The 14755-nt window shown below is 42.1% G+C and overlaps 1 protein-coding gene across 5 annotated transcripts in view; it reads right to left on the bottom strand.

The window, feature by feature from the left end:
- Positions 1–14755, bottom strand: part of ralgps2 (Ral GEF with PH domain and SH3 binding motif 2) — a 151108-nt gene that overhangs the window by 77997 nt on the left and 58356 nt on the right. For 4 of the 5 annotated variants that reach the window (XM_071345644.1, XM_071345645.1, XM_071345647.1 and 1 more), the window contains one exon: positions 12526–12576. The exons of the other annotated variant lie outside the window; for it this stretch is intronic. In XM_071345644.1, the coding sequence (XP_071201745.1) occupies positions 12526–12576 (51 nt within the window). The remainder of the gene's footprint in view (positions 1–12525; positions 12577–14755) is intronic. 5 annotated transcript variants of the gene reach the window in all.

Here is a 14755-nt window from a genome sequence, read left to right as displayed (position 1 = left end):
GGCTAGCTCATATCCTGCGAATATGCATGCATCCCTACATGCCTAGTTTTATGTGATATGTAGGAGATTAGTTTCACAGAGACACTCCGTCTATAATGCCTGTAGTGCATGTTCTACTACTGTCCTGGGCCGGTTTCCCAAAAGCATCTTCAGGCTAAGTTCATCGCTATATCCTTCGTAGGAGCATTGTTAAATCGCCGAGCCGTTTCCCCAAAACCATCGTTAATGTTGCACTTGAAAACGCTCGTAACGTAACGGCTGCCTCACACCACTCTTAGAACAATTAAGGGCGCCGTTAGATGCTTTTTTACTGATAGCCAGGGACACTCCAACACTCAGACAATTTACAAACAAAGTATTTATGTTTAGTGAGTCCACCGCATCAGATGACCACAGATGTTCTCTTGAGAAGTTCGTAAATTAGACAAGTTTCCTGTCCTGCTAAGCATTCTAGATGTAACTGGTACTTTTGAGTGTCAGGGACAATGTATGGTGTAAAAAGTATATTTCTTTAGGAAAGTACTGGAGTAAAAGAAAAAACAACTTAAGTAGTACTTTCAAGTATTTTTTACTTAAGTACTTTACACCACAGCTTAGAACCGTACCCTGTTCAAAGGCACTTGAATATTTTATCTTGCCCATTCACCCTCTGAATGGCATACATACACAATGCATGTCTCAACCCTTCTTTAACCGGTCTATTCCCCTTCATCTACACTGATTAAGTGGATTTAACAAGTGACACCAGTAAGGGATAATAGAAATCATTTCCAGATTTCACCTGGTCAGTCTACGTCACGGAAAGAATGTTCATAATGTTTTGTACACTCAGTTTATAAACAGTAGGCTATAGGCCTATTTCAATCATATTGAAGGAAAGTTCCATCGCTAGCGGGAAACCAGGCCCTGTTCACTTTCCCACACAGGTAATGTCATGGCTCATAAAATGGTAGGAGGGGAACGACGTGATTGGACACAAATAAACACACACAGTAAGCTGAAATGCTCTACTCAAATAAACTGTTTTTAAAAGCAACACACTGCCTGTGTGTGTCATGTTTAAACTAAAAGTTGTGTGTTTCCCATTTCCAGTGAGTGTCTGACTGTGTGTGTTGGGTACAGACTTCTAAGAGAAGTTGCATACTTCGCAGTGGTACGTATTAAAATGTCAGTGATGCCGCTTCCCTACAAGCCAAAATCTCTTCCTGACAAAACATAATTTACTTCTAATGTTGTTTATGTAACCACAGGGTAAAAACATGACTCTTTTCCTCTCTTGCTCTGTTCATGTTTCAGCCCCAGAACAGACAGCGATCACTGAGCATATGGAGAGAGATGAAGCTACAGAGAGATGGAGGGGTGGGGGAGAGAGAGAGAGGACAGAGAGACAAGAGGATGAGGTGATATCTGCAGATGACAGGGTCTAGAGTGGGGCACCGCCCATCTCCTGAGCCAGGGGTCTGTCTGCAGCCTCTACCAGAGTATCCTCTCCCCTCTGTATCATTGCCTGTTCTCCAGACAGGATCCAGTCAGACCCACATCACACTCCTCTAAGCAGAACAAAACACGGGCCTCTGCTAGAACTAACTTTGAATTTAACAACACTTGTAAACTAGACTAGAAATACATTGCTTCAGTTACATGTTTTCAGCAGCTCAACCACTTTTCTTTCCCACTTCTCTCCATCCCTCTCCCCTTTCCTCCCTCTCTATGAACCAGTCTTTCTTTTTGTAACATTTTTCCCAGAAAACATCTCCAGCAGCCAGAAGCTGTTGAGGGAGACAGACCTGGATGTCGCTGTGATGTCACATGATGAATAGATGGAGGATGATTCCCTGTTCTACTGGACAGGTAGACATGGACATCTAAGACACTCACAGTACTACAGATAAAACAGTCAGTCCATCAATACATTCTTCTCTCTGTGGCTTGGTTGTGAGTAGCACTATAATGGCTGTGAGTAGCACCATCTATCTCCACCTCTCTTGCTGCCTCTCGGGAGAAGCCTTCGTTCCAGGCTCACCTCCATCCACCTGTTCCATGTCAGTTCATGCATGTTGCATCACAACCATAATAGTCATGTCTGCTGTAATACCACAAAGACAGACACGGCAGTTATGGAAAAAACATTATTGTTAACGGGCCACGGTGTCCTTGAATAAAAGCAATAATTTTGGATTTAATCACTCTGCTATGAGATGAGGCTGATCCCAAATGGTCTGCTCTTCAATGCAACCAACTTGCACACACAGTTACAATGTGTTTTATGCTGATTAGAGAAGTATATTCTAAAACAGCGATACCAATATAAATCCTCGGGTCATATCTCATTATACAGAGCTATTTACAGTTAACTTCTTATGGCTGCAGGGGCAGTAATGAGTAGCTTGGATGAAAGGTGCCCATAGTAAACTGCCTGCTCCTCAGTCGCTAATATATGCATATTATTATTCGTATTGGATAGAAAACACTCTGAAGTTTCTAAAACTGTTTGAATGATGTCTGAGTATAACAGAACTCATATGGCAGGCAAAAACCTGAGAAAAAATTCTGAGGCTGGTCGATTTTCAACCAAGATCCTATTGATTTCACAGCGAGATATGGATGAGTTTGCACTTCCTACGGCTTCCACTAGATGTCAACTGTCTGTAGAACCTTGTCTGATGCCTCTACTGTGCAGTGGGGCCGAAGGAGACAGGAATTAGTCAGGTCAATCATGACCTGACCATGCGCGTTCACATGAGAGGGAGCTATGTTCCATCGCACATCTGAAGTCAATGAAATTCTCCGGTTGGAACGTTATTCAAGATTTATGTTAAAAACATTCTAAAGACTGATTCAATACATCGTTTGACATGTTTCTACTGACTGTTACGGAACGTTTGGACATTTCGTCTGCTTTTAGTGAACGCGCTTCCTGACGTTGGATTTGTTTACCAAACACGCTAACAAAAATAGCTATTTGGACATAAATGGATGGACATTACCGAACAAAACAAACAAACACTTCTTGTGGAAGTGGGAGTCCTGGGAATGAATTCCGACGAAGATCAGCAAAGTGAAGATTTATAATGCTTTTTATGAGTTTTGTTGAATGCACAATTTGGCGGGTAACTGTATAGCTTGCTTTTGTGGCTGAACGCTGTTTTCAGATGATTGAATATTGTGTTTTGCCGTAAAGCTTTTTGAAATCTGACACAGCGGTTGCATTCTTGTCAATTAGGGGGCGCTGTTTTCACTTTGGAAAAAATCGTCAAAGAAAATTCGGAAAAATTCAAATAACTTCAGAGCTTCATTGTAAAGGGTTTAAACACTGTTTCCCATGCTTGTTCAATGAACCATAAACAATTAATGAACATGCACCTGTGGAACGGTCGTTAAGATACTAACAGCTTACAGATGGTAAGCAATTAAGGTCACAGTTAAGAAAACTTAGGACACTAAAGAGGCCTTTCTACGGACTATGAAGAACACCAAAAGAAAGATGCCCAGGTTCCCTGCTCATCTGCGTGAACGTGCCTTAGGCAGGCTGCAAGGAGGCATGAGGACTGCAGATGTGGCCAGGGCAATAAATTGCAATGTCTGTACTGTGAGACACCTAAGACAGCGCTACAGGGAGACAGAACGGACAGCTGATCGTCCTCACAGTGGCAGACCACGTGTAACAACACCTGCACAGGACCAGTACATCTGAACATCACACCTGCGGGACAGGTACAAGATGGCAACAACAACTGCCCGAGTTACACCAGGAACGCACAATCCCTCCATCAGTGCTCAGACTGTTCGCAATAAGCTGAGAGAGGCTGGACTGAGGGATTGTAGGCCTGTTGTAAGGCAGGTCCTCACAAGACATCACAGGCAACAACGTCGTCTATGGGCACAAACCCACCATCACTGGACCAGACAGGACTGGCAAAAAGTGCTCTTCACTGACGAGTAGCGGTTTTGTCTCACCAGGGGTGATGGTTGGATTCGTATTTATTGTCGAATGAATTAGCGTTACACCGAGGCCTGTACTCTGGAGAGGGATCGATTTGGAGGTGGAGGGTCCGTCATGGTCTGGGGCGGTGTGTCACAGCATCATTGGACCGAGCTTGTTGTCATTGCAGGCAATCTCAATGCTGTGCGTTACAGGGAAGACATCCTCCTCCCTCGTGTGGTACCCTTCCCGCAGGCTCATCCTGACATGACCCTCCAGCATGACAATGCCACCAGCCATACTGCTCGTTCTGTGCGTGATTTCCTGCAAGACCGGAATGTCAGTGTTCTGCCATGGCCAGCGAAGAGCCCGGATCTCAATCCCATTGAGCATGTCTGGAACCTGTTAGATCTGAGGGTGAGGGCTAGGGCCATTCCCCCCAGAAATGTCCGGGAACTTGCAGGTGCCTTGGTGAAAGAGTGGGGTAACATCTCACAGCAAGAATGGGCAAATCTGGTGCAGTCCATGAGGAGGAGATGCACAGCAGTACTTAATGCAGCTGGTGGCCACACCAGATACTGACTGTTACTTTTGATTTTGATCCCCCATTTGTTCAGGGACACATTATTCAATTTCTGTTAGTCACATGTCTGTGGAACTTGTTCAGTTTATGTCTCAGTTGTTTAATCTTATGTTCATACAAATATTTACACGTTAAGTTTGCTGAAAATAAACACAGTTGCTGAGTTCACGCAAGACGTCAACATTAATGTCTTTATGAGGGTCTGGTGTTGTGAGAAAAAAGGTACAGTTGAGAAGGACTAAAGAAGATAAGTGATCCACGGTTAAACTACTGCATCACTGGTCTGGATAAGACTTAAGGCATCACTTCATGGAAAACATACTACCATGTAGTGTGCCAAGTCTTATTTTGGAAAAAGTTATTAATATTAGTATTATCAGCTTTCATTTAGGGCCGGGACGATACCAGTATTGCGATACTCGTTAGTATGTTAGCAAGGAAACAAAACACGACGCTGATTTAACTTCTTTCAGAAAACAGCCCTAATGTTGGAAACAAACATCATGTCAGAGTCATATTCATTTATTTTCCAAGCTATAGCACACAATATTTCACATACGCTAGGTTTTTCCAAGGACCAAAGAGTTTGGGGTTTATTTTTGACAAAAAAAAAAAAAAATCATACTGGTTTCTTCACAGCCTTACTTTTATTACTACATAAAACGTGCCATGTCATGTACCATTAAAACTCCTCAATGAGAATTTCAATCCAAACTTGCGTAACTGACTTATTTGTACTGCCGTCAATGAGAGAGTTCCCCCAAAAAATGAGTTAGACATTTCCAGTTAGGATTTGGCCACTGAGACAGTCAGAGATCAGGCTCTAGTCGTGGCGAGTTTCCAGAGTGGTAGCAGAACGACAATACATTTCAGTATCATAACAGCACAGAGGACACTAAAATATAAACTCAGTATTTTACTGTGACAGAAACTACATCCCATTCACCATTTTCATATTCATACATTTAGTTAAACCCACAGTGATATAACAGGACACACACAGACATCCATATCATGGACAAGGACACATGTTTTCCCCCATTCTAGATGCGAGTAGAAGGAGTGACAGGAGTACAAATTCCAGCTGATGTCAACTCAGTTATGGCTCTGTATTACAGAGCTCTTTCACACACGATCAGAGAAACACAGAGCAGGAAGAGCCTTCGGTCTGTGCCAACACACACAGGGTCACACTGCTCTCGTCTTCCCATCCATCCCACTTACCTCTACTGTCGCCCTCTTCCCTGCCCCCCACCTTTAACCTTTTTTAATGTCACTTCTGCTCTCCCTCCATCCTTTCTCTTTCCCTCATATTCCCCATCTCCCTCTACTGTTCTCCCCTCCTTCCCTCTCCAGCACTCCAGCACATAAAAACGAAGGGCCCAGAACACTACATTGGGTTTCAATGTGAGGAGAGATCATCAAATGCCTTATAAAGCTCAGTCAGTCAGTGCAGTCAAGCAGAACAGAAAACAAGGGCACGTTAGTCTCTATAAATCCTTCAGTAGCAGAGCTGTGGAAAGGCCCCAACAGAGACAACAGTAAAACTGTCTTTCATTGGAAGTTGATTCAAAGGAGGGCTCAGGCAGCCAGAAAAGTCCCACCATAGAGGCTAGCAACAAATTCATTTTGACCACCAACCTTAACCATGATCATATTCTTAACCTTTTACTCGTGTATGGGTTGAAAATTGCAGATTTGGGCACTAACAAATGCCTAAATTGGAACGCAGTGGCAGTACAGTAACATGCTATACATGACATCAGAGCTCAGGCTTTGCGCTTCACAGTGCTTTATGGGATTTGACTGACAGCCGAACTAAACTTGAGCACCTCGCGTGACAAGTTGCCCCAATCCCTCACACTAATTGGGCAACTTTAGCACATTTTTGGTTGCCTGAGTAAGGGAAATTCTGTAAATTAAGAGTACTCCATGTATTTTGAAAGATGAGATGTTGAGGATTATAATAAATACCGCTTTGATGTCATACAAGCATGCCAAACACCTGTGAGTCCAAATGTGCACTTAACATTTCCATATCTTTACAATCAATGTTTATGATCACTATGCTTGATGTACAGTTACAAGATGACATGGCCTCATACCCTGGGTTGTTCTGAACAGAAAGAGCCGGTTTGTCTATTGTGAATAAAATGTGGCACGCCACACACCTGAATGCACTCATGATTAATTTCTATGCGCACCAAAACTGCGATCGATTTCCCTAAATTGCATTGTTAAAGCCTTACACTAATATTGTATTTTATAAGTTAGCTAGTCATGTTGGCAATGGAATAGGACTTCAAATTATGCCCACCTGACCCAGATTGCAATTGATAATTGACCATTTTTTGGATTGCGCAAACTACAGTAGTTGTGTGAGGGTGGGGATAGAGTGTAGTGTTCCAAATAAAAAAACAAGTGCGCTTGCTCTAGTTCCTCAACAGCACAGCTTGGAGAGCTCCACAAAGCACCTTAAAGTTGAAGACTCCTCTTTGAGTCATAAAAGTGCATTGAAATTACTTAGAAACCGTGCATACTTGTGGCCACTTGGGGAAACCAGTTAGTCCTCTCAATCAAACTAGCCAATTTGTTGGCTTATGTTGCACCTACTCCACATTTTCCAAGAATATTCTTATCATGTTACTGAATGTATCCAAAGTATTGTCAGATTTTGTTATCAACAGATGTGTCAAAAAGAACAGTAAATGTACAGTGCCTTCAGAAACTATTCATACCCCTTGACTTAATCCACACATTCAAAATTAGATTTTTTTCACTAACCCATCGACACACAATACCCCATAATGACAGTGAAAACATGTTTTTAGAAATGTTTGCAAACGTAATGTAAATTAGATATTTCTGTATTTAATTTTCAAAAGTATTCCCACCCCTGAGTCAATACATGTTTGAATCACCTTTGGCAGTGATTACAGCTGTGAGGCATTCTGGGTAAGTCTAAGAGTTTTGCACACTGGATTGTACAATATTTGCCCATTACTCTTTTCAAAATTCTTCAAGCGCTGTCAAACTGGTTGTTGATTATTGCTAAACAACCATGTTCAAGTTTTGCAGATCTAAAACCTCTTAAGGATCCACAAGGACATGCATATTCTTGGTACCATTTGAAAGGAAACACTGTAGTTTGTGGAAATGTGAAAGGAGAGTAGGAGAATAACACAATAGATCTGGTAAAAGAAAAATAATCTAACGTTATTTTGTATTTTTTTCTGTACCATCATTTTTGAAACGCAAGAGAAAGGCCATAATGTATTATTCCAGGCACGTTGGAATTTAGATTTTGGCCACTAGATGGCAGCAGTGCATGTGCAAAGTTTTAGCCTGATCCAATGAACCATTGCATTTCTGTTCAAAATGTTGTATCAAGACTGCTCAAATGTGCCTAATTTGTTTATTAATAACTTTTCATGTTCAAAATTGTGCACTCTCCTCAAACAATAGCATGGTATTATTTCACTGCAATAGCTACTGTAAATTGGACAGTGCAGTTAGACTAACAAGAATTTAAGCTTTCTGCCCATATCAGATATGTCTATGTCCTGAGAAATGTTCTTGTTACTTACAACCTCATGCTAATCGCATTAGACTACATTAGCTCAAACGTCCCATGGACGGGACACCGATCCCGAAGAAGTCAAAAATAGTCCAAATCATGGTATGACCATCTTAAAAATAGTCCATATGTTAGCTTAGTAGAACCCCCCTACCGGCATAGACTCTTAGAAATAGAAGTAAGGATTTATTTTAATCCTTAACTTAAACAAGGGCCAAATGTAGTTTGAGCATAGGTGGAATGAATAGGCCTACACTGCTAATCAATCAGAACCAAGAGTGATTCCTAGTTGCAGCGGGCCTGTGTTATATCTGGCCACAGGGGTGGTGGTGTGGTCGCTGCTTCAACTGGTCGGCTGTGGCCAACCCTAAACACATGTTAGCCCTGAGGCCTGTCAACTCCCTTAACCTGTTTAGAACTGGGGTTCCGCTAGCGGAACGTTTCACAAAAAAAAAAAAAAAAATGCCGAAATGACATAATTATAACTATTTAGCTTCAATTAAATCAGAAGTGTTATACACCATATCGAAGCTATACCTCTTGTTAATCTAGCCAATATGTCCGATTTCGAAAAGCTTCACTGCAAAAGCGATTATCGATCAGTAAACAACACATTAGGTACAGTTACAACAAAGTACATTAGTCACGAAAGTCAGAAATAGCAATAAAAATCATCAATTACCTTAGGAAATTTTCTTCTTTTGGCAATCCTAAAGGTCACGACGAAACAATCAAGTGGCGTTTTGTTCGATATAATCCATTTTTATAGCCTAACACGAAACATTTTGTAAACGGCTTGTGTGGAAAATTCAGCGTCCTTCAACTTTGGACGTAACATTCATTGTAATTACTCACTCTAAACGGACGTTTATCCAGTCATGTTCGGTTTCATTTTAATCCTTGGTTTGTTAGTAAAACAACCAAACTTCATGGTTCTTTTCCCGGGACATATTGACCGAAAGAATTTGATTTGAACACACCAAACAACGACCTCAATACGCGCCAATCGAATGACCTGTTCTTCGTTGATTGACTGTATTTCGGACCAATGACCACTGATCTTCTTGAAATCTAGCTGGATAGATAGCCAATGAACAGAGGTACATGGGGACATCAAATGGTTCTACCTGGAAATAATAGGCTTCGTTGTAAAGCCATGCGTACACACGGCTATTCGCCATTGAAAATTCTACAAGAAGGAGCTTCGCCATTTTACGCACCGCAAACGTTTTTTTTTTAGCATTTTCAAGGCACAATTATGGCAAATAAATCAGCCAAATCAAAGACAAAGACCAAGTACACAGATTTGCACAATATAATTGAGGAAATAGACCGAGAAAGTGATAGTGAACATCTAAATGAATCCAGTGAGATTGAATCCGTTGATTCAGAATTTGAAGACATGTTTCTACACGGTGAAGACCCAGTTTTGGATCGGTGAGTAACGTTGTTTGAAATTAGTAATATCAAATATAATTCATTTGAGTTGTTTGAGATATTTGTATTTTATTTGCCTTATATAAAAATATGACTAGGACATGAAATATAAAGTACACAAGTATATTGAAATGTAGAAAGTACACATTGCTCTACATTGTGGGTGTATGTCTGTGTGTCTGGACAAAACCTCACCATGGTCACAAATTGTGTATATATATTATGTGTCTGTATAATTATTACCTAATTGTTTACATGTATTTTACATCTAAAATGGAATGGACAAAACCTCACCATGGTCACAAATTGTGTATATATAATATGTGTCTGTCTTTATTTCACAGTCCCAGCGATTCTGATTGGGAGCCAAGGTGCAAATCCCCCACTGAAGCTGGTCCATCCAGCTGGACCCCTGCTGTATCCGGCACCACACCTACCCCCGCCCGGCCATCAAGGGGTGGTAAGCCGGCGGCAAAGAAGCGGAGGAAGGGCAGCGTGGAACCGTCCAGAGCGGAGGAGGACCGTTGGCACTCTGTTCTTGAGGAGGATGTGGCCCCACCATCTCCACTTTTCCGCCCAAAACGCCCAGTAGGCCCTCAATTGGACCCAACTTCTAAATACAGCCCCATGCAACTTTTCCAGTTGTTCTTCACCTCGGCAGTTGTTGATACCCTGGTGATGAACACTAATAAATATGGGGCTAAGAAGCAGGAAGGCAAGACAGAGGCTTGGAAGGACATTTCCATTTCAGATCTGTTTTGCTACCTGTCTATGGTCATTTACATGGGGCTGGTGAAGTTGAAAACCCTCAAACACTACTGGAAAACTGCACCACTCTATCAACTGCCTTTCCCCTCAACGGTCATGTCTTGTAAGAGGTTTCTGACAATTTCACGGGCACTTCACATTAGTGACCCAGAGGTTGATAAGGACAACGAGGCGAAACGAGGCACAGCAGGGTTTGACAAACTATGCAAGATTAAACCTCTCTACCATGATATCGTTGAGGCATGCAAGACATATTTTCAGCCCGCCCAGAACCTTTCCATAGATGAGAGAATGGTAGCCTCAAAGGCCAGAATTGGCCTAAAACAGTACATGCGCAACAAACCCACAAAATGGGGTTACAAGCTGTTTGTTTTGGCCGATTCTGCGTGTGCATACACGTGCAATTTTTTTGTCTATGAGGGGAAGAACACTTGTGCGAGCGGTAAGGGACTCAGTTATGACTCTGTGATGCAGTTATTAGATTTCCAGCTGCTGGGGAAGGGCTACAAACTATTTGTAGACAACTTCTACACAAGCCCTACCCTGTTCACAGACCTGAGGAAGCTGGAGATGTGGGCCTGTGGCACCATTCGGACCAACAGAGTGGGTTTTCCAAAAACCAGGGTAAACGACATGCCTAAGCGGGCTGAGCGGGGTACCATGAGATGGATCCGTGAAGATGGTTTGCTGTTTGTGAAGTGGATGGACACTCGAGAGGTAGTCATGTGTTCTACTATTCACAAGTCGTTCGGTGGGGATCACGTTGTTCGACGTTTGAAAGGTCCTACAGGCGCTTGGACCGCCAGAAATGTCCCCATTCCAGATGCTGTGAGGGATTACAACAAGAGCATGGGGGGTGTAGACCTATCGGATGCGCTGATAGGATACTATAATGTCCTACACAAAACCATGAAATGGTACAAAACTTTGTTCTATCATTTTATTGACATTGCTGTGGTGAATTCCTTCATCCTCCAGAAGGAAATGGCCAACTGTGGACAGCCCCCCATCTCACAGCTACCCTTTAGGGAGCAGCTCATCCAGGAGCTTGCTAACTACAGCAAGAACACTGTAGCACCTTCTGTCCCCTCTACCTCTGTCCCTTCTGCTCCAACCAGCGGTACGCACATGCTGAAGTTCATCATTGCAGGCAGGGATGTGCCTCAGGGAAAAAGGGGCTCAGTAGGGCGGCTTCGTTGTGCCCTGTGCCACAAGAAGTCCCCTGTCACCTGCACCACCTGTGCTGTGACCCTCTGTTTCACACCAGAGAGAGACTGCTATGGGATATGGCATCAGGAGCGCAACATTGTGTAGAGGACAGAGAGTCTTCACATGATTGAACATTGAAGTGTAAATAGTTCCTTGTTATTTTTTTATTTTTTTGAAATATTCATTTTTTCTTCTTGAATTTTTCAAATATATATTTTTTGGGGTATGTTAGAATAATTGTTTTGTATATAGGTATTTGTATCATTGTATCATTGTACCAATTCGGCCACTTGGGTACATTTGGGAAACTTGTGAGGGACACCTGGTTGACTTCATGCTCAATGGCATGTACCTCACTCATTCCTGAAGGTGTCCATCTGAAACTTTGGTCAAATACTGTTGCCTACCTATGTTCTGATTTGAAATGATCCCCAGTATCATAACTGAATGTTTGGCCTTTCTTGTTGATTTTTAAAGATGCAACAACAGTAAAAGAACAAAAAACGTCTGTTGATTTCCTTGTATTTTCTTCTACCAGATCTATTGTGTTATATTCTCCTACATTCAATTCACATTTACACAAACTTCAGAATGTTTCCTTTCAAAAGATACCAAGAATATGCATATCCTTCCTTCTAGGCCTGAGCTACAAGCAGTTAGATTAGGGTATGTTTTCAGGCGGAAATTGAGACAAGGGGGGGGGGCTGTCCCAAACAGGCTACAGAGAGGTAGCGCATACACGCACACACTGGCTTTCACGGAGGCCCTTTATAGGGTGAGAGTGTGTGTGGGCATGTATTACTATCCTCGTGGGTACTGGAAATCCCCAGAAGTCCCCGCAAGGATAGTAATACATTTTGCATGTCCTCACGAGGACAAAGGCAATTTAAGTTTAGGGGTAAGGTTAGGGTTAGGTTTAGGGAAAACAGGTCCCCACAAGGATAGTAAAACATATGCTCTGTGTGTGTGTGTGTTTGAAGTGTGTAAGAGAAGCAGGAAAAAACAGACGGTCCCTGTACTGTAACGCACCTCAGGCTGGATGGCTTTGAACACTGGAGCGTCCATGAGTGTGATCTGACCCTGGAGAAAGAGACAGACAGAGAGAGAGAGAGGGGAGAATGGGAGGTGCGGAGCTGTAATTTGGCCCACAGATTTGGAATGAAGAGTTGACCAGACATCATTGCAGTGCTTTCCAAACTTTATTCAATACTTAGAGTAACTAGAATAACCAGGAGAAATCCCATATTTTGGGGAGAAGTAACATAGCGGTTACAGCATTGGACTAGTAACTGAAAGGTTGCTAGTTCAAAAATCTGTCGATCTGCTCTTGAGAAAGGCACTCAAGGGCATCGTCATCGAAAAGGACCCACGAGCACCAACATGTGAAGTTAATAAAGGCATATCAAATTGGGTGTCAAATGAATGCTAAGAGACCATATTTTGGGGAAATTAAGGCATACAGTTGAAGTCGGAAGTTTACATACACCTAAGCCAAATACATTTAAACTCAGTTTTTCACAATTCCTGACATTTAATTAGAGTAAAAATCACCGGTCTTAGGTCAGATCACCACTTTCCCAGTGGGTCAGAAGTTTAGTATTTGGTAGCATTGCCTTTAAATTGTTTAACTTGGGTCAAACGTGTTGGGTAGCCTTCCACAAGCTTCCCACAATAAGTTGGGTGAATTTTGGCCCATTCCTCCTGACATAGCTGGTGTAACTGAGTCAGGTGTGTAGGCCTCCTTGCTCACACACGCCTTTTCAGTTCTACCCACAAATTCTCTAAAGGATTGAGGTCAGGGCTTTGTGATGGCCACTCCAATACATTGACTTAGTTGTCTTTAAGCCATTTTGCCACAACTTTGGAAGTATGCTTGGGGTCATTGTCCATTTGGAAGACCCATTTGCGACCAAGCCTTGAACTTCCTGACTGATGTCTTGAGATGTTGCTTCAATATATCCACATCCTTTTCATGACGCCATATATTTTGTGAAGAGCACCAGTCCCTCCTGCAGCAAAGCACCCCCACAACATGATGCTGCCACCCCCGTGCTTCACGGTTGGGATGGTGTTCTTCGGCTTGCAAGCATCCCCTTTTTTCCTCCAAACATAATGGTCATTATGGCCAAACAATTCTATTTTTGTTTCATCAGACCAGAGGACATTTCTCCAAAAAGTACAATCTTTGTTCCCATGTGCAGTTGCAAACTGTAGTCTGGCTTTTTTATGGCGGTTTTGCAGCAGTGGCTTCTTCCTTGCTGAGCGGCCTTTCAGGTTATGTCGATATAGGACTCGTTTTACTGTGGATATCGATACTTTGTACCCGTTTCCTGCAGCATCTTCACAAGATCCTGTGCTGTTCTTCTGGGATTGATTTGCACTTTTTGCACCAAAGTACCTTCATCTCTAGAAGACAGAATGAGTCTCCTTCCTGAGCGGTATGATGGCTGCGTGGTCCCATGGTGTTTATACTTGCATACTATTGTTTGTACAGATGAACGTGGTACCTTCAGGCATTTGGAAATTGCTCCCAAGGATGAACCAAACTTGTGGAGGTCTACAATTTTTTTTCTGAGGTCTTGGCTGATTTCTTTAGATTTTCCCATGATGTCAAGCAAAGAGGCACTGAGTTTGAAGGTAGGCCTTGAAATACATCCACAGGTGCACCTCCAATTGACTCAAATGATGTCAATTAGCCTATCCGAAGCTTCTAAAGCCATGACATCATTTTCTGGAATTTTCCAAGCTGTTTAAAAGGCACAGTCAACTTAGTGTATGTACATTCCTGACCCACTGGAATTGTGATACAGTGAATTTTAAGTGAAATAATCTGTCTATAAACAATTGTTGGAAAAATTACTTGTGTCATGCACAAAGTAGATGTCCTAACCGACTTGCCAAAACTATAGTTTGTTAACAAGAAATTTGTGAAGTGGTTGAAAAACTAGTTAATGACTCCAACCTAAGTGTATGTAAACTTCCGACTTCAACTGTACATACATTTTTCAACCATTTCAATCCCCCAAAAATGTGGCTTAAGTAAAGACTTGGATTTCTGGATAAACAGATGGAAAAGGGGTCTTAGAAAACATCTACCAGAAAAAGCCAAAGGCTATCAGAAATACATCAAAACAATAATTATGAAGTTAAACCCCTACCAACTATTATCAACACTTATATTTAGTTTGAGAAATGGTTTACATTCTTTAACATTAAGAAAGATTGCCTTGTAATTCCGTTAGCATCTTTAAGATATTTT

Source organism: Salvelinus alpinus, chromosome 16 (genome assembly GCF_045679555.1).
Source record: "Salvelinus alpinus chromosome 16, SLU_Salpinus.1, whole genome shotgun sequence".
NCBI classification, from domain to species: domain Eukaryota; kingdom Metazoa; phylum Chordata; class Actinopteri; order Salmoniformes; family Salmonidae; genus Salvelinus; species Salvelinus alpinus.
The sequence above is the reverse complement of the archived record's forward strand: the minus strand, read 5'-3'. Positions and strand labels throughout refer to the sequence as shown.